Raw genomic sequence first — 21,368 nt, 5'->3', positions numbered from 1 at the left:
TCTGTTCCTCCTCCAACTTGAAAGCTGCCCTTACCTGGCAGTCTGATGGGACAGGAAATCTGGAGCCGGAGCCCGCGTCCCTGTCCCCTGGTGTCTTCCTGTTGCTCACTCCGGATGCTCTCCTTTCACATCGCTCAATTCCATTAATACTCCCTCCTCTCTAGTTGAACACCTCTCTCCTTTGCATTTCTTTAGAATGTTTGAATTTAACAGATGGACACTTCCTGGCAAAACTTCACAGCAGCCAAGCAAGTAGATGCTGAAGGACAGGAAGGAATTTCAGCCCAGGGTTAAGATGCTCTGTGAAATTCTATTGGTGGAGTCTTTGAAGGGAGACTGGGGAGGCAGGGTCTAGCAAGAAAGAGCAGAAATTAAACTGTGTAAAATGTCACCAAATGATGTGGAAAAATCCACACGTCTTCAAGCATGCTGCACAATATGGACTTAGAACACATTTTGCTAGCGATGTGAGAACGGTTAGAGCAATGGTTACATTCTTGCTCTTAAAATGTGAGCATGTATGTCAAGGAAACTCATCAGCTCAAAGGGTGCCAGAGGAAAGGGAGGATTTCCAGGACCAATGCTTTCTATTTTTGGTAGCGATCTTGGCTTTTGATAGATTGGTCAGAAAGCCCTCACTCTAGAGGACTCAGACAATGTGTAAGTCACACATGTGGGGAGTTCAGAGAAGCGGTGGAAGATGTCACTAGGTGTCGTAGATGCCAGGATGCTCCCTGGTCTGAAGCAGGGTGTGAGCATCTGCTGTCAGACTTACAGGAACCAGACTGGCAAGCCGGATGCTCTGCTGCCTCCGTGAGCTGTAGGAAAAGGAGCATTTCCTAGGGACTTAGACTTCAGGAGACATAGATGAAGGGGATTCTCTCTGACGGTTCTTTTTCTTTTCTTTCTTTTTTTCTTTAGGGCTAGGAATCAACACAAATACCAGTGATTTGGCTGCACCTAAGCCATTAGACACTACATTTTTTTTCTGGAGAGGAAACACGATGGTAGATTATATTCATCTGCTTATGTTCTTGGTGTTTGTCTTGGTTCCCTTATCTAACAAGTGTGCACTTAACACATACCCTGGGCCTGGTGCTGACTGTCTCTCCGTTGCTGCTTTCTTTACACCCCTCAGACTGAACAAGGAGCGTTCTGCAGAACCAGGCTTGAGGATTTTGTGGACACTGGATGCTTTGCCTCACATAGAAGCTAGCAAAAATCAGATGCCTGTTTATAGTGTGTGTGTGTGTTCCCTTCTGTTAGGCGCCTCATCAAGACGGAAGACATTTCCATCTTGACAACATCACTGCAGCAAATTGTCATCTTCCTATTCAAAACGTTCACTCTATTCTCATCACTCCAGCGATTCAGGATCACTCTTCAGCAGCGTGAGACGCAGCGTGTCCTGATGCCTGCCTCATTTTCAATTATATCTAAGAGGAAGACTGCTGGGGACCCAGGTTTTTCATCCTTCTCAGGACCCCCATAGAGCCAGATCTAATTTTGAGAAAATGTCGGGTAGCGTGATATGATGGATGTTAAGTAGCCACTGAGAAATATGCTCCACTCTGCTTGATAAAATGCCACACAGGGTCAGGGTCACCCGAACAGGTATTTTGTATCTATTTGGGAAAAGAGGTTTTCTTTTCTGACTTTTTCACAATAAAGTGAAGTCAGAACTATGGAAGTAAAGCAACCAGATAAATGAACTATTACATGACTATTAAAATCTTAAAGAGCCAAATCTTTAAGGCGGTTTAGTCATCTACTTACCGCAACAGAAATACTGTATGTTTCTTTGGGAAACTCACATAATGTTCCTTCTGCTCGTCTGTGAAAGTTTATATGGAGGCGAAACCTTCAAGAACATTCACAAGAGAGCAACCAGCACCCCTCCCACATTGAATGCAAATATTTGGGATGTTTATATGCTTACCTTTTTTTTTCCCAGCTGCATTCCCTGGAGAACCTTGTGGTATACTTGTGTATTAGTTACTTCATCCACGGCTGTGACAAAGTCTCTAACAATAGCACGCTATGAGAGGGAGGAATTATATTGGCTCACAGTTAGCTAGCACCATCCATCAACGTGAGGTAGGGATATGAGCCATTTCCCACATCTGGGTGTATCAGGTCCCCGAATCATATGAATTCTGGGTTCCCAATCCAGTTACTACCCTTTCCCCCTGGGCTTTTCTTATTCAGTTTAAGATCCCAGCCCACAGGACAGCACCATCCACATTCAAAGTAGATCTCTCTTCTTCAGTCAAATGTCCCTGGAGATGTCTTCAGAGACACCCCCAGAAGTCTGAATCTGGTCAAACTGACAATGAAGATCACCCATCCCAAACAGGGCATGGTCCTATGGAGCCTTATTATTTAGATTTGAATCATGCCTTTGCAAGTTACTAATGACATGGACTTGGTAGCATCATTACTCTTTTCGTTTGTGTTTCTTTGAGGATGAACCAGGGACATGTAGACAGTTGTGAGGAGTAAATAAAACAACAAAGAAGACCATCATTGATACGGAACTAATGTTTCATACATGTTAGCTAGCCAAACCAATCTTCCCAGGACCGGTTTTCCTTGTGGTCCTGTGCGGAATGAGAGAAGCCATACTGGGCTGAGAGAAAGGAGTAAGAAGGCAGGTGTGAAATGATGGAATGACCCAGGACCGTCTGGGGATAGCTCTGGGAGCAGGCATAGTGACTTGGTCCAAATAGATGAATGACTCTTAAATGACGCATTACTGCCAGAATGTCAGAATGGACTCATGGCCCCAACCCTGCAGGTAATACAGAAATGGACCTGCTTATAGAAATTTAGTCCAACTGGTGTTTTTTTTTTTTTTTTTTTTTTTTTTTACATAGCAATGGTAACAAACAGATGTGGATAACACCTTCATGAAGAACAGCTAGATGATCTCTAGATCAATTTCTCTGCCTGCTGCCAGTCTGAATACGGACTGCATGAACAGGGCTTTGGCAATAATGACCAGTCCGACAGTGATGCCCGCAGTTTCTCCCTGCATCAAACTTTACTTCATAACATAATATCTCTGGTAAAGTTGCGTTCCTGAAGAAAGATCTAGGGTGTAAAAACTCGACTAGAGATGTGCTATGCCATCCAAGACTTTTTTAGAATTTGGTCCCAACCTTCCTTCCATCATCTTCAGAGTATACAGTTATTTATTATTAAGCTATGGATGAATCATCGAAATCCGGAAGTGACAATTTATGAGATATGCATTGCCTGTTTGAGCTCTCACCACGTTATTCCATTAGATAGCAAGATTTAAAAATGTATATCACATTTAATAAATCAGAAAGCAAGGGAGTTCCAGATGGATTAAGTAATCTGCTCCGAACTTGAACAGTAAGTTCGACATATTTTGCTGCTTGTATGTTCTTTCATTGCTTTGGCTCACTTGCTTATCTCCACAATTTACTCCAAAGAGTGCCATTTTCTGGGGAACAAGCCCTGCAACTTGGAAGGCTTAACACTGAGGCCACAAAAAAAGACTTGGTCTTTAGGCTGAGTCTGCTCAGATGTGTTTTATTTGGTAGCTTATTTAGTGTCTTAAAAATCAGATTTCATAGAAGATTCTCAATTCTGGCCTTCCATGAAAGATCTGAAGGTCTGGCAACTAGGCTCACATTCCCACATAAGCAACATCAGCTCCAGCTGAGTGGAAGTCTGCCTTTTGGCCAGGCAGGGAGCTCAAGTTTTCCCCAGCTGTTACCACTTCATAGTGCCGGCTGCCTGCTTCTCTTTACTCATTTATGCTACATGCCTGGCCCTACTCAGCATCTGAGTTTGCAGCCCTTGGCTTAAAGGAACAAACGCACACATACACTTACACACACACATACGAAGAGTAACCTATCTACATGTTAAAGATAAGATGAAGCATTTTTAAATTATTTCTTTTAATTTTGAAATTATAATATAATTATATCATTTCTCTCTTCCCCGACTCACCTCTAAACTCTTCAAGGCACCCCTCTCTGCTCTCTTTCTCATTCACGGCCTCCTTTTTCATTAATTCTGTTATATATGTATGTGTACATACAGGTACACCTAAATACATAAGTACAGCCTGCTTAGTTTGTATAATTTACTCGTATATATGGTTTCAGGACTGACCAGTTGATGCATTTTAGTTGAAGGGACGACATTTTAAGAATATCTTTTTATTATGTTAAGATTTGCATTCCCAAGGAGAGAGCTGATATGGTTCTGGAGTTTTTTCTCATTTTTGACAACAGAGCAATTTGACCCAGAACTTTTCGCGATGGTCCTTTTGGATAAAAATCTTTGCAGGGCCTTTTAATTAGGAATTGACAGGGTGATTAACTTATAATTCACAAAGCTAAGTGTGGAAGAGAGAAGTGCAGGTCACTCTCTGGTGGCTCTGGGCTGCGAGGACAGCACTATTGGCAAGTGGTTCCCCTTCTCACAGCTTGTCTCCTTCTTCTTAATTGGATCCTTTGTTTTCTAATTGGATAGGGCGAACCATCACAAGGCTTTCAATTACGAGCTGTGGCATGATGATCCTGTCATATGGCACATGCTAAGTAAAGCCAGACTCAGAACACGTAAGATGGAAGAGCCACCTTTTCCAGGAAGAAAGAGGTGATCTCTGGCAAGCTGGGTGGGGAAAGCCTGATGAAGTAGGCATTCTGACTGGCTTGATTTTTTCCAGAGAGACAGGTGCAGATTTGCGTTCCTATTCGTTATATTAGAATGTCTTACTGTTATGTATAATTGCCTCTGAGAATACAGGGTTATTATTGCACTGTTAAGAAATGTTAAAAAGAATTACAGACACATGACCCATGTATTTGCAGAGCCCTGGCCCCAGTAAGAGAACAGGAGTCTTCTCAAATAGGTTTGTATCTCTTTACCGCTAGGAAATTTAGAGATTCTTTGTCCAAGTTATTCTGTGCCTCTCTTATTTTACAACCCACAGTGGATCGCCTCTGTCTACAAGAAAGATCTGAATATCCCACTTTCTGTAGTTCTGTCTTCCCAAATCGCCAGACATATACATATCATCTCTAAGTACTGACGTTCTCAGTTTTTGTTCTGGTGCACACCACCCCTCATTTTTATTTGGTGTGCCTTCTGTATTTTTCCTAGTCTAATAAATCTTAGTAATCAAGATTATACAGAAGGTTCCCCAGAGTATCCCAACAGTGAAACCTTATCTGTTTTCCCCAATTACAACTTGTTTCTTAAACACCGACTAATATATTATCAATGTTTCTGTAACGGACACTGCCCATCTCTCTGGGCATTTCTATGTACAGGTGTTGAACCCTGAGGTGGACATGGTTGCCCCAGTGACCAACATCAATGATCTTGTACTGGATGGTAACTAATCCTTAGGCAACTGTCTTCCTTTCCTACAGAGGGTAGTAATACATAATACGTGTTTTATATGACAATCATATCATCAGTGCCTCAAACTGGGCCTGGCTCAGACCAGGTGAATAAGAGACCCTTGCTAACGTTCCTAGTTTTGCTTTGGTGTTGTTGTTTTAATGGAGAATACTGTCTAGTTTCATAAAATTGTTTAGTGCTCCAACCTAGCTCAGAAACTCAGCTTTAACACTGAGGACAGTGATTCTAGACATCATGGCTAACCGAAATGTTGTGGAATATCATGACCTTTCTGTACTTTTCGAGTGAGCAAGTGAGAGCCTGTGATGGGCACTTTGGCTCAGTACCTTGGAAAGGCCTTCCTCTAGAGAGGAAACATGTTCTCTGATGCAATGCCCTTAGCAGGCAGGGACAGGACACAGCTGGGGTCTGAATCAGGCTAAATCCCATCTGATTGGAAATCAAGAAGCTGATGCTTTTGAAGATTATGAATCTGGAAGGCAGCAGAGGCAAGGGGATGTCAATCTTTGCTCAAAGCAGGTAGCGCCACTCTCTTTGGCTTTGCAGTCTGATTTCTCTCTGGTCGAAGCTTCCAGAATAACTTTAAAGATGGATTCGTGAAGATACAGCGTTTGCCTCCTGGAGCCTCTAACCCTGCTGTTCACTTTTCAAAAGGAGAAATAATTAAAGTCTTGGAAAAGACACTTCATTGAGAATGTTTCAGCCTCGAGGAAGACTAGAAATAAATGGCAGAAACCCATGTTTCATGTTTCTGTGTTTTATTGAAAGGTATAAGTACAGTTTTACATGTAAGAATCTTTTCCAGCTTAGCCATCCTATTGCTTCACTATTACTGATAGCTTTAGATAATTAATCTCTTTCTTGTGACTTCTCTTGGCTTTGTGATAGGATGTGTGTACATCCCACTTGTTGAAACCATGGTGAAGAATTAATTGTGCCCTCTTCACTATTCTTGGCTGTGAGCCCATGTATTGGCACCTTTACTAAAATAAAGACATTCAAGAGGATCAAGCTTACTGTGTCCGTCCTCAAGCTAGTGTCCTCGGGCAGCACCACGGATGCTGGTACTTGAACATCTGACAGTCTCTTAAGGCTGTCTTTCTCATCTCTGATGCCCGATCCATGCTACAGCATACGCCTCTGAGCTCATTATTGCTCTGAGTGTCTGCTCTTGGATCCATGTTTCACACATAGTATTTACATGCTTTATTTTTCGTTTTAGGATTAAATCAATAGCTAGACTTTCTTATCACACTGGATTAGCTTTATTCATTCCATTTGAGTTTATTAAAAAGCTGTCAAACATAAGTCTACATTTTTATCAGCAGAACTCTTTCATAAACCGGCATGAGATGTGTTCAACTAGAACAAACTTTTCAAAATACAGCAATGTTTGATGTATTCTAGACAGTTATCCCTTCATTGAATCAATCACAATTGAAAGTAACCATCAAATGGATAAAATAAAATGAGTCTAGTCAAGGAATCCTTAGGGCATTATAGTACAAGCATTTAAAAATAGTTCTTCTTAGCTGGAATTAGTATAACTCCCCAATAAAATAGCTTTCAAAACTTATTAAAAATTCTACATAAAATGGCATAGCCGGGAAAGGGAAGATACACAATTTGATGAAGAACCAACGTGGAACAGCAGTGCAATCCTTGTGTAAAATAAAGATCAATCCATTTAATTTACAAAATGGTATGTTTGTGGAACCAAAATAGTTTTTACCCACAAAGAAAGAACAGTCCAAACAAATCTCTTGAACTGTCCTTTTGTTCTTCAGAAAAGCTACCACTCAGCATGCAATATTTGCAAAGATCACCCATCGCTGACGATCACTGGGCTGTACAGTTGAAAGATGAAATTACTCTATTTTGATTGAGAACAGAGATGCCTTCATATTGCTTGTGTTCTCTCTGTGGATGCTTAGGCATGTGGGGACACAGTTGATGCATTGGTGCATATGGATCTTGATAGGGTACACATGTCCACACTCTCAATCTTACCCACAATTTGTCTGCATGCTCACAGATCTGCACATACACCAGCACACACATGATGCCAAGGTTCAGTAGTAGAGCTATGCGCTGGTGCTGTCTTGTACATACTATTTAAGAGTGTGAGACATTTATGATGCATTCCTAGAATGCTAAGAGGAACAACACTCAAAGGGTTAATGTAGAACACATATAGGAAAATATTGTCATTTATTTTATTCAAATGTTTGGAACTTAAATACAAAATCATCACGAAGTTTTCACAAAATGAAGCATCTGTCGCTTGGAAGGAAAAAATATTTCAGAAATATGTTTACAGAAATGTAAAAATATTAGGCACGAAGACAGATGTGAACACACTCAGTAGCTTGTCTGTCAGTCTTCCTTTGAGTTGAAGATCTTATCATACTCGTTCAGCATGAACTCCGCTATCTGGTTCTGGTATACCATGTGAATCGCCATGTTTCCCAACTCATTTTCAGCTCGCAGAAGGGTGGGTCCAAATACAATCCCTAAGCTTTGTGCGGACATGAGATTCTTGGAGGCTCTGGCCACTATCCTGGGGAGAAGAAAAATAAAGATATCATTGATGTTTAAGGTGAAATTGTGCCTAGCTCTAGTTCCAGGGGAAAAAAAAGAAAAATGAAGAACCATGCTGTACTATTTGATCATGAGCCCTTCCTGAACAGTATACTGAATGGAATCAGAACATTACCTTGTCCAGTTTTAAGTCCTCACTATAAATGGCTATTGTGGATGTTCAATGAATATGTTAAACAGTAAATATTCTTGTGGAATTAAAAAGATTCAGCCTCTGAAGTGTTTCTAATCAATGGAGAATATGGGTGACATATTCATAGATTATATTAGAATCCAAAATAATAATAGAAAATAAATGCATGATTAATAATGGAAGACAGACATAAAGACTGGGGTAAGACTTTAGCAATTAGAATGAGGGACATATTCCTAGCAGAAGTTAACTGGAATATGCTTTGCATAGGAGGTGTGGTCCTGAGACTTTTGGGTATATGTCAAAATTCTGTTTCTCCATTCAGTTGGATGGGTTATTTTCTCATGCCTCAAAAGAATGCAGAATCTCATAGCATTTCTACAGAGAAAGAATCCTTCTGCGATTAGAGAGGTACTTGCTCACATGAGGATTGCATAGAAAGCTGGGACACCTTCAGTACAACAAAGATGTTGTATTTAAGGAATGCCTTATGTGTCACCAAAGGACTTTTCAAAGAAAACCAAACCTTCTTGCCAGATAGACACTTAAACAAAAAAATGGACTCATAGCTGATAGTTCAGGAGCACAGTTTCAATGGCAGTAAGGAAAGAAGACAGCATGTATAAGGCATGGGCTAAGAAATGCTATTGTAGACTTCCAGACAGCCTGACCCAAGGAAAGTATGAAGACAGTGATTTTGTTGTCCTCAGTGTTTGGTGTGGAACTTGGTTGAACTGTTGAGAACTTGACACTGTCTTACTTAGCCTATGCTGGTCTACACAGTCCAGAGTTGGAGGAGACAGCAGACTCTTTGCTTTCATTACTTTCCAATGGAACCCTTGAAGTTCCATGCTCTGGCTTGTATCTGAGCACAGCCCAGATTACATGTAACGGAGTGTTGGCAGAAAAATGTACTTGGTTTAAAATTTCCCAAGCAACCATAATCAACCATTATTTTTAAATGATTTTCTTGTGACATTTACTCCCCATAATAACCCAACAAAGCAGGTTCTGCTGCTAGCTCTGTTGATCAGGTGAAATGGTCGGCACTTTGTGAACCTAGGGACTGACGTCATGCAAAATTAAGTGGGTTGCGTGGTTCCAGCTCCTCAGGACACTTCATCTCAGAGTGTCTGGTAACGCCCTTATGCTTCATAAAGGGCTCAACATTTCACTCCTCTCTGCCTTGCACAATTATTGTGCCTACAATAAGAGGGTCTGAATTTTCATCCTTCACGGGACAACTGTGGTTGTCATTTTGGTTATAGAATATTTATTGTGGGCAAAACGACTGCAATCTTTTCTCTTTCTTTTATTTTTCATTTTTATTTTTTGTCTTTTCGAGACAGGGTTTCTCTGTGTAGCTTTAGAGCCTGTCCTGGAACTCACTCTGTACATCTGCTGACCTCAAACTCACAGAGATCCACCAGTCTCTGCCTCCCAAGTGCTGGGATTAAAGGTGTGCGCCACCACCAAAAATGACTGCAGATCTGAGTGAAAATTTAAGACATTCTGCTGCACATTTTTCTTGTCTTCCTGTTTTAAGTTGAGAACATTTGTACCTGTGAGTATTGTTGGCATGACTACATTTCTGGAAGGGAGTCTCATATTTTTAGAGTTTCAGTCAGTTATCAGAGATTTCAAATTTAAAGTTTCCTTTGGGGGAAAAAAAGACTACGTCACTTTGATGCTTCCTTTTTCAAAGGCTGTAAAATGATATAAGCCTCCTCTCCCCACATCTGTTGAGTGAAACAGGCCTTAGCTCCCCACAGCATGGCAGTTTACCTCAGTTTAAGATCTTTGGAACTTCTTCTTGGCAAGTGTGCTATGAAAGTCATTAGTAAGACTTATTTTAAGGTAAAAAAAAATAAGGTTTTTATCTTTTGCTTTTAACTGAATGCTTTTTATGATACCAACTCCAGTGACTCCAAGACATGAACAATTGCCAAAGACAAAAATGGAAAAAACAAAACATAACAAAGAAGGAATTGAGTGCTCAGAAGGCAAAGGTTGCTGCGACTTTATCCATTGATAGCAAGCATCTCAGCTGCGGAGGTTCGCCCAGCAAAGAGCTGTTCTCTTTCAATATAGGCTATGCGGGGAGCAGACAGAAATCTCAGACAGTACCGACTGTGTGATGGCAAATGGCCTGGCAGTGGCATGTGGGTAGTGGCAGGTCATTTGGGATGGGAGTTTAGGGAGTCTGAAAGGGGAGGGGCGAGATGGAAACATGGCTTGTGTTATACTTTCTAATTTCGTCTGTCCTAATTTCTCTTGGATAAAGAACGGGCAGGAGAGCTGGGATAGTTGGGAACTCAAACTGAGTGACCCCCTCAAAAAATAAGGTCAGAAGTCAAGATATCTCCAGGATTTGGTAACTGCAGGGGCTAATCATGGCGGACAGAAGGTGATGGGGTAACTCATCCAGTGGCAGGCCAGCTCAGTTCTCATCCCCAAGGCACAGCTAGGGAAACATATCCCTACAGAGAGACGAGGCTGGATTGAGGTTAGAAACTTTGTTCTCCAAGAGTTACAGGTTATTTGTGTGTGTGTGTGTGTGTGTGTGTGTGTGTGTGTTGGACAAGCTCAGATCTAGAGGTGGGTACATGGTTGAGCTTAGATAGAATGGAGAATGGAAGATAATGAAGCATAGCCAGCCGCTCTGAAGGCATCTCTATCTCAGTCGCTGGGCCATAAGGGTGTCCAGTGAATTTCTTCCATGGTGTAGGTTCCTACCCCAGTGTGCTAACACTCAGTTATTGCTTTTATATGTGTATATATTTTCACATCTCATCCTAAACCTATCTTCTTCAGGTCCATGCTCTAGAAATTTCCCATCTGATTTTGATAATGCCAATTGATGAGTGCTTTAAAATGATCTCGTTAATGTAAAGGCTTCAAAATAACCTAGCTTTATACTTTTTATTTTTATTTTTTAACCGTATCTGGATTAGTGCAGTTTTTATTTTTATTATTTTAACCATATCTGGATTAGTGAGATTACATTTTGATAGCAGTTTAAATTTGTTTCTTAAATTAAGAAAATCAAGTCACTTGCTATGCCTTCTAGAAAAGCAAGATGTAGTTAAAGAGATAAGACAATGTGGGTGTGCAATATATGTATGCTAATTACCTATTTTCCATTATAAAATATAACCTGGTGGTGCATATGTAGTCAACAATTTATTTTCTGAATATCAATGAACAGTAGGTGATAGGTTAGAAAAACTGATCTTTAAGTTAGAAAGATGCTGAGGCTGAGGGCCAATCTGATGAGGAAATTGCTGGTTCATGTGTCTGTAGAGACAGACACTTCTAGCAAAGAAAGCTCTGAAATCAGGGCTGCCTGGCAAATGGGTTAATGCTATTGTAAACTTTGCTGTTCACATACAAACCTACCCATTCCTACCTTGCTAGACTCCTGAGTAGTTAAGTGGTTGCTTGAGAGCACACAGAGAGTCAGTCCCAGTGTCCTAAATTTAGTTAGCATATTATGAAAAAGTGTTTATTTGTCACATTGTAATAGCACATTTCCTAATCTCCCGAGTGAGTAGATGTGAATCGCAGTCGAGGGCTTAACTGCTGGTGGAGCACACACAAGAACACAGTCTAACCAAAACAATGAAAACCCTGCGTGCACTTTGTATAACCTCATAACTATGGAGGACAACAAAAGCGCAGTAAGCAGTTATTCTAGTAGTTGGAGGGAAGGCCACAGCTGGCGCTACCTTCCAGAAAGCTCTCACCAAAAGTGAGTTCTGAGCAACACCATTTCTGTCATACGCCTCATAAAAATGGCATCCGAGATAAGTTTTGAAGAAGATTGAACTTTGTTTTTCCTCTTGAAAATCTTAATGCACAGAACTGTTATTAAGACCCCGAAAAGACTGCAGAGAAAATGGTCCTGTTCACGCTGAGCTCGTGTAGTCCTCTCTGACTTAAATGGCATGCCTGGATTTCGTGCCTCAGCGGCACTGAGCTGTGCAGCCAGGGAAACCCTGACCTTGTGTACTCTGCTAAGGGCCTGTCTGCGGTTCGGAAAATGTACTGGGTGTGACGCGCCTGCGTTTCTCTGTGTCTGCAGTCTCTGCTACCAGCCCAGAGAGTTCTCCTCTTTAGGTGGATACATTCCATCATCCTTAAAGTCCACGGCAGTGTTGTGAATTCTGAGCTGCAGTTTAACCTGTTCCACCCCCCCCCCCAAAAAAAGGCTGCAAGACACAGCCTTCATCACAGAACAAAGGCAAAATGGCAGAGAACAAATATGAGCGAGCAATTTAAAGGTGATGATGTGGCTGAGAGATTATAATATTCTCTGAACTGATGGATGATTGGGAAGTTATGAAAATCATTTAGCTCTTCTGTTGGTATTTGGAAAGTCCCTTGATAGGTGTTTATTTGCTATTAATTTATTCCCAAGAAACCCTAATAGCAAAGATACCTGATTTTCAGCAGCTTGAAATACTCAAAATTAAGCTCCCGCCAATGACTGAGTACCAGGCTTCAGCTCTTCCTTGAGAAAGACTACAGAGACACTTCTTTATCTAATAGAGCCTAACAAAGACTTAACTATGATTTTATAACTGTGTTCTGCAATAGCAATGCAGAACCACATGTTCATTGTAGTAGCAACGCTTATAACACTAGGTTAAATCCAAGTTTGTACAGAAATGAATGAGTCAGATTTTTTCTCACAAGGTCCGAAGAGTGATACCTTATAGCAATATAGGGAGAGAAAATGTGACTCCCACTCCCTGTCAGGTGACAGTGACCCATCGATTTTGGATTAATAAAAATGTAGTCTGCACTACAACACTACAGATGCTGGATCCCAGGCCAGAACAAAAAGAAAAAAAAAATCCAAAAAACCAAACCACCAACCACCCAACCAATCACACAAAACCCAGAAACTCTCAGAAAAGCCTTATGCTTGGTATATTTTTCCAAACATGAGCAGAATTTGAACTAACTGAAAGAAATTTCTTGGTTGTGTACAGTCACAGCCAAATGACTCAAGGAAAGGGAGATTTGTTATCAAACTAGAAGCTGATATGGAATCAAGAAAAGCAACATATTTAATAGCAGCGCATGTTCAAGCAGATAGCTGATAGGTGGGTGCAGCCTTTTTTTTTTAAAATTGTAATTTATTTATTGTGTGTGTGTCCATGCGTACAGGCACATGTGTGTGTATCTGAGTGAGAGAAGAACCTCCAGAAGTTGGTCCTCTGCTTCAGACATATTAGTCTTGGGGATCAAACTCAGATTCTCAGGCTTGGCCACAAGTTGCCTTTAGCAACTGAGTCATCTCACCAGCCTGCAAACTTCCTTTTAAGTTTGTTTCTTGCTGTTCCCATGGTAATGTACACAGAAAGCCACGTAACTGCCCATAGGACAAGTTTTCAGTTCTGGGGGTGTATTGTAGCGTTCCTCTTCCTGTCTGAGGAGCTTCTAGAGGGTGTTACTGGATTGGGGAAGAGTGTGGTGACAAACGTGTCCCGCCAAGTCACACACCTGGCATGCAAAACACATCTCAGCCACCGCGTGCGAAATGTTAGCCGTCATTTCGACCACTTAGCAAAGAGAGACTGTTACAAATAGAATAAGTCTTCAATATGCTCAACTTATGCTTTCTTACGTGTTGTGACTATTTTGAGGGGATGCGTGCTAACCATATGCTTGCCTTCCCTCCGTTTGCGCAAACTATTCTGCTGTCTCCTCTGGCCTTTTAGAAGATTGGGGAATCTGCAAAACTCGCACCTTCTCTCCTAAAGTTGTGGCATATGTCAGGAGAATGCTCAACTCTACTAAAGGCAGGAGCACTCTTACAGAGCAGTTTGCATTTGGCATCAGCGTGTTTCAGAGTGATCATTCACATCCGATTCAGCCAATGTCACATGTCAATCTGGAAATCAATTGGCTTGAACTAATTGTAGTCTTCAATTGTGTATCTAGATACTATATCATTATTAGTTCCCCAAAATCAGCTCACGGCTAGGATCCCAAGTGGAAGTTATTGCTATATTCTGACAGTTTTGCCTTTAAATGATCTTTAGGACCATGCATATATAATTTTTAAAAATACATTACAGGAAAAAACCCAATATGACAATTGCCTATTGATAGGTAACACAGCCTGCTCTTTAAAATTTATTGAGCTACTTTGCATTAATTTCAATACCAAAGATGGAAACACTTTCAATTATCCACTTGCATCATATCTTTATTGATCAGACATTATAGATATAGACTAAAGCACCTTTAGAATAATATTCATCACATTGTTTAACAGGATATAGGGAATGAGAATTCAAAAATGAAGAGCCGTGGGCTTCAACTAATGACTTATTTCTAGTTATGCTTTTTTAAGGTATCAGCAATGATAAATGAAATGGGCCGTCAGAGCCACAGCCCTGCCGTTCTAAATACCAGAAGGGAATACCATTGGTCCCATTGCTGGATGCTTTCACGTGCTAATCATAGTGTTTCGGGTATGCCAGTGTTCACCAAACATACTTGAAAATAAACTTTAACTTTTCCTTGAGTTATAAAGGAAGGAGTTTGACTGGAGAAAATGTGACATTTATATGAGCCTAATTCTTCCGTGTGTATGTGTATGTGCTCGGAGGCACGCAGGTCTGTGAGTGAGAGAGTCACATGTGCGCTGCGGCATGCAGCCGGAGGTTGATCCTCATCTTTCCCCTTATGTGAGAAAGGGAATATGGCTTTTGCCTTGTTGAAGTCAAAGCTAGCTGGTTTGTGAGTATCTGGGCACCCTGTCTCTGCCGTCCATCTTGCCATAGGAGCATTGAGGTTCTAGATAGGCACAGTTACACCTGGCTCTATGTGGGTACTGGGAATTTGAACTCAGGTCCTTATATTTGTTTACCCTTGGATCTACCTCACCGGTCCATGAGTATAATTTAAAAAATGCATTCCTTAATAATCTTCTATGCACCGGGTGCTATTCTGAATGTTGAGATAGTTGCAACGCAAGCAAAACAGACAGAACCCTTACCCAGTAAAAGTTCCCACAGCCAGTCTCCCTTATCCACAGCTTTTGTATTTGGGGATCTAACCAACCTCAGATGGGAAACATTTGAGAAAAATTGCATTTGTGTTGAAAGACTATCGAGTTTTTCCTTTACATCTACCCCTAAACAATGTGGTGTAACAACTCTTTCCATAGCAGACACATTATATTTGGTATTATAAATAAGACCTCAGCGTTCAGAGTCTGGTGTCTGCAGGGTGTGCCAAACCCATCCTCTAAGGAGCCTGAGGAGTGCCTGGAATCTTGCGGGGGTGGGGTAGACAGCCAAGCCCACACTACTCAATAGCTAATGCGATTTCAATCATGAAATGGTTTACAAGGAAACTCAGAAAGGAAGGGGTAGTTCTTCTACTGACCCCAAGCACTTTAAAAATTCCAGTGACCTAGAAGCTCTCCTCTGAGATTCGTGCTTACATGGCATAGGCGGGATCTGGCTGCCGCCATTTTCTTTCTTTTTTTTTTTTTAATTTATTTATTTATTGAGGATTTCTGCCTCCTCCCCGCCACCGCCTCCCATTTCCCTCCCCCTCCCCCGATTAAGTCCCTCTCCCTCATCAGCTTGAAGAGCCATCAGGGTTCCCTGACCTATGGGAAGTCCAAGGACCGCCCACCTCCATCCAGGTTTAGTAAGTTGAGCCATTTTCAAATAGTTCTCCTAAGTTCAAGGAGCAGAGTAATGTCATGGAGCATGCTACAGTGCAGTGGTCCAGGTGGATGCTGGGCTCTGCCATTCTAGAAGTAGAGAAAAGTCCAGTGTGACCACGGACCAGTGAGCCAGCATGTGGAGGGGTGGGAGGCACTCTCAGGGACTTGCGTGACCTTCTGCACCTGCCGTACCTTTCTAGGAATCGTCCCTCTCTGATATGTGTGCCTAAGCAGGACAGGACTCGTTCCTCCAACCCAAGGGGACGGGGATTTTTTGTTTCTGGAGCACCCTGTCAGGGATTCAATTCTAAGGGCGTTGGGGAGTCCGTTTTCGGGTTTTGGAAAAATAAATAGCAAAGTCAGTATGTAAGAATGTAAATGAATACATAGCGTTATTGCTGTATGTATTTGAGGAAATCCTCTTTCTACAGTTCTGAATTCAGCATTTCTCATGCCTAACACGAACAATCGCTATGTCTCAGATGTGTAATGTGTACTGTTTTGTCATTCCCTTATAAGGGAAAATGGGCACGCGCTAAGGATTTAGTACACATAAAATTAGTAAACAACAACAATTTTTTTTACCACATATTCTGTTGTCAAATTTTGCAGCATTTCCTTAGGTAGTGGTTTTTATTCTGATCAGGCTAATCCATCCGTCCCTTGCCGGCCTGCCACTGGAGGCTCTTGGCACTCTCTGCAGAAAGCCCCATGGTTGGGGGAGGTGGGGAACTACTCTTCACCTGTAGCCTTCAGTGTGTAGAGGCAAATGGTGCCTATTAACCTCCACAAACACAGAATGGCCTCCTATTATGTCATCTGGCTTAAGAACACAGTGTTTGCGGTGGTGGGAAGTCCTGCCCTTAGTGGGAACGTGCCAGAGGATCTCACCTTATTGTTCATGGGAGCCACTTGGAAAGATCTCACAAAATACTGAGATCGTCTCCCAGAAATCTGATGCAAGAAGCTGGGGGACACACTTGGCAAACAAGAGTCCCTCACAAGTTCTCAGGTGGGATAAATCTTTGCCTCAGACAAGCACTGATCCTTCAACCAACATGGTAACATGTAGGAGGGCCTTGCTATCATTGTTATTATCTGGTATATAGTCTTTAAAATGTAATCACTGGAGATGAAAAATAGCTAGCTATTATATATTATTCTTTAAACTTTAGATCCTTTAGTATAAGCACTGGAAAAGAAATCAACAAATGCAAATAAATAGAGCTGTATATTTTTTATTGTGAATATTTCTTGTCATCTTTTCTATTGAGAGCACATAATTTTGTGCTTGTTTATTTAGTCCATTTGCTTATTTCTATAAAAACTACTGTATAATCCTTAAAAATGGGCTAATAAAAAGTACCTAGGGTAACAAGCAAAGTCTCCAGTTTCTTAATGAAATGCTTTCATTTTGGTTATAATTAGTCAATGGGTGACTAATTATATAAATAAATAGTTTTTACTTATTCATTGATCTACCTGCCATTATATATGATAATATATATTTATATGCTACCTGTATAAAATATATAATAGGTAGCACATAATTTTTTTTTTTGGAGGCAGGGTTTCTCAGTAGCTTTGGAGCCTGCCCTGGAACTAGTTCTTGTAGACCAGGTTGACCTTGAACTCACAGAGATCTGCCTGCCTCTACCTCTTTAGTGCTGGGATTAAAGGCATGCACCACCACTGCCCAGCAATGCAGCCATATTTTTAAAAGAGAATGAAATAGTAGCACAGAAAATTTTCTAAAATTTGCTCTTCCACTCTTTTACTATATGTATATCATGGGCATCTTTCCAACTCGCCACTCATAAAATACCGGATTCTTTAAAAAGATGTCAATTCATTTTATAGGATGGAAATACTTAGGTTCTTTAAGCATTCATCAGTTGGTGGCTAGCAAATTGCTCCTTCATTTTCTGTCACTGACAATGCTGCAATGAAAAGTCTTTTCTGTGCAGACTTCTGAGATCGTAGGGATTTCAATGATAACACTTTCACCATTTTTATCACAAACAGAGCTCCTGGTTATTTTGTTTCTTAATTTTATTTTCTTTTATGTTTACATAGTCACATGTGGTAGTAGTCCTTCTGCAATTTATACCATTATTGTCATTATCATAAAATTCAGCCTTATAAAGAGAGCAAATACAGCTCTCCAGTCTTCTCTTAGTCAAAAAAAAAGTGATGTCTATTTTTATTCTTTATCATGATCCCTAGTTTATCTTACTCTAGTTTATTTTGGAAATGTGATCACAATATAAATTTATCCTTTCCCCCATGCCAGCCAATTATTGAATAATCCACTTGCTACCAGACGATTAGTGACGTGATATTCTTTGGGAGTTCGTCCTACTCACGGACACACCTACCTGCATATCTAGCTCTTCTGCGCTCTGTGTCTTTGGAGCCAGGACCTAACTATCTACATCACTGTAATGTCAATAGGCTTGTTCCTCCTCCCATCTTTCTGTTTTCGCAACGGACAGAAAGCTTTCGGGTGAACTCCAGGTGGAGGAAAGGAGTTAACGTGAAACCGAGTACGTTAACCGAAGCCACTGAGGAGAGAGCAGTAGCGCAGCTGGGTACAGACTCTCGCTTTGCACAGCACTACAATCCAGCATTCTGGGTTTGAAATCAGAGCTCTTCCCAACAATGAGGCCTGAGGAAGACTTGGGGAAGGGTTGCAGTCAGCTGGAGTGAGTTGCGGCCAGCAAGATATCCTGGGAGACATATTTACAGTTTTCAGAATCTCCTAATTCACATTCAAGGGCATAACTACACAAAGGAGAAGGGCAAGAAGACAGAAGAAAAACAGAACGAGTAGATAGCACGGATTCTAACTGATCTTAATAATAAAAACCTGGAGTCAGATATTAGCGGGCAGAAGCTAAAGAACGCAGAAGCAGAGCAGCCAGCCTCCAGCTCTTACCTCTCCGGAATCCTCAGACCAATGGGGTACTCTGTCTCTACAAGTCCTCACACTGAATGTTGTCTATACAAAACCTCAGACTGAATCCTGAGCTCCTGTCTCCTCCCTCCTTAGAGTCCTCCACCCGGCCATATTAATTCCCGTCTCCACCTCCCTAGTGCTGGGAATAAAAGTGTGAACCAATACTGCTTGGCTGTTTCTCTTTTAGACTGATTCAGTCTTGTGTAGCCTAGGGTGGCCTTGAACCCACAAAGATCCGTCTGCCTCTGTCTCCTGAGGCCTGGGATTAAAAGTGTGTGCCACCACGGCCTGGCTTCTGTGGCTAACTAGTGTGGCTAGCTCTGCACTCTGATCTTCAGGCAAGCTTTAATTGTTAGATCACAAACAGAGTATGAGCACACATGTATGAACAATTTTCTCTCTTGATGGAGACGTACTGCTGGTGGAGCGACAGAGAATTTCAGCTCTGCTTTCATTAAAGTGTCTTCCCTCAGACTTTAGGGTAGTTTTAGTCATCTCTAGTGGGTCTCTCAAGAGTAACATAAATTTGCTCTGCTACCTAACAACTGATAATCCGAAGATTCCACTTGCAGTTAGAAGAAACATCTAGAGAATGTATCGTACGTTCGGAGTATTTTCAGGAAGCAAACTTTCATAAGAGTGCTATTATTCTCTACCTGAGTTTTCCAAATGAACCTGTTGAAATGCTAGTATGTGCTAGTCACGTCTTATATGAGCTATCAAGTGTTGTACATGGCTCTGCATTAATTAAGACCACAGAACAATGCACCTAATGCAAAGAAATTAGTGCAAAACATGGGTCTTAAATATTTACCCTGTGTTGTTTGAAAAGCCTAGGAGGAATGTTACCAGTGTGTACTTAGAACTCGTTAATCTCTGGTTTTTCCTTATTATATAAGTGAAGGGAGGGTCGGTTCCCTCTGAGGACACCCTCCCAAGGTCTTTGGCAGTCTACGTTTGGCAGGGATAGCTTCTTGTTTCAAATGTCCTTGGAGTAGCTGATTGTCAGTTGAAATTTGAGGATTATCATTCTGTTGTCCATATTTGGCTTTATTTTCACAGTGAAAGTATTTTTTTTTTAAATCTTATTTTGCCTATCAGACTCAGTTCCCTCTCCCTCCCATCCTCCTGCTCCCTCCACCTTCTCCCCACCCTACCCCGACCCACTCCTCAGAGAGGGTGAGGCCTCCGATGGGGAGTCAACAAAGTCTGTCATCACTTGAGGAAGGATCAAGCCTTCTCCCCCCCTCCACCCCGCCAATGTATCTAGGCTGAGCAAAGTACTCTCCAAAGGGAATGGATTCCAAAGAGCCAGTTCAGAGGAATCTCAATGGCCAAAAGGCTCTTAAGGAACTGCTCAGCATCCTTAGCCATCAGGGAAATGCCAATCAAAACAACTCTTAGATACCATCTTACACCTGTGAGAATGGTTCAGATCAAAAACACGAATGAAAACTTATGATGGAGCAGAAGTGGAGTAAGGGAACACTCCTCCATTGCTGGTGGGAGTGCAAACTTGTACAGCCACTTTGGAAATCAGTATGGCGGTTTCTCAGAAAATTGTGAATCAATCTACCTTAAGAGCCAGTAATGCCACTCTTGGACATATACACAAAGGAAGTGCACTCATACTGCAAGGACATTTGCTCTACTATGTTCATAGCAACATTATTTGTATTAGCCAAAACCTGAAAAAATCCTAGATGCCAATAAACTGAAGAATGCATAAAGAAAATGTGGTACATTTACACAATGAGTACTACTCAGTGGTTAAAAAAACAAACAAACAGACAAAAAAAAAACCCAATGACATCTTTAAATTTGCAAGCAAATGGATGGAACTGGAAAAAAAAACATCCTGAGTGAGGTAACCCAGACACAGAAAGACAAACACAGTATGTACTCACTCATGAGTGGATATAAGACTTAAAGCAAAGGATAACCAGCCTATAACCCCAGTCCACAACCCCAGAGAAGACAGGAACCAAGGAGACCCTTAAGAGAGACACACATGAATGCCCTGGAAAGGGAGGTAGAAAGTAAGTCTTTTAATCCTTTCTATAGTGACCAAACTTTAACAGGAGCCTGTAAGCCATCAGGTTATCAGGGTGACTCTAAAATAGTGCACTCCTAAAAGGAAGGACACAGGACGGAAACTGAAGGTGTTTGGTTGGAAACACAGCACACTTAGGGAAGCAACAACGTTGTGAAAGCAAACAGCCATTGTATGGAAGGAAGACGGAATGAGTTTTCTTTGTATGAAGAATGAACGCTGTGAAAATAGAAATGGTGAGTTCAAAGCTGTCGTAGATTCTTATCACCATGGAAAATGCAGACAAGTCAAAAGAAGAAAATAAAGTCATTCAAAATTCTAACTACTTAGAGTTTTACCTCTATTAATATCTAGTTTAGACTTCCCTTATAAATACTGGAGAGGTACTGGGAGCATTCATCAATATTATTCAATATTTTATGCATAAAAAGGCCCACATTCCCTATCAAGAGAAATATTTATCAGGACATTTGAGATTCCTTATAGTAGATAGCAGATTTGGTGACCTTTGAGG

General features: G+C 41.2%; 1 protein-coding gene across 1 annotated transcript in view; it reads right to left on the bottom strand.

The window, feature by feature from the left end:
* Positions 1–6,170: 6,170 nt before the first annotated feature.
* Arhgap15 (Rho GTPase activating protein 15) overlaps positions 6,171–21,368 on the bottom strand; it is a 601,354-nt gene continuing 586,156 nt past the window's right edge. Inside the window, exon 14 of the mRNA XM_005346381.2 lies at positions 6,171–7,972. Coding sequence (XP_005346438.1) covers positions 7,789–7,972 — 184 coding nt within the window. The 3' untranslated portion in view covers positions 6,171–7,788. The remainder of the gene's footprint in view (positions 7,973–21,368) is intronic.

Source organism: Microtus ochrogaster, chromosome 4 (genome assembly GCF_000317375.1).
Source record: "Microtus ochrogaster isolate Prairie Vole_2 chromosome 4, MicOch1.0, whole genome shotgun sequence".
Taxonomy (NCBI): Eukaryota; Metazoa; Chordata; class Mammalia; order Rodentia; family Cricetidae; genus Microtus; species Microtus ochrogaster.
Note: the sequence above shows the minus strand (reverse complement) of the source record. Positions and strands in the feature narration are given on the sequence as shown.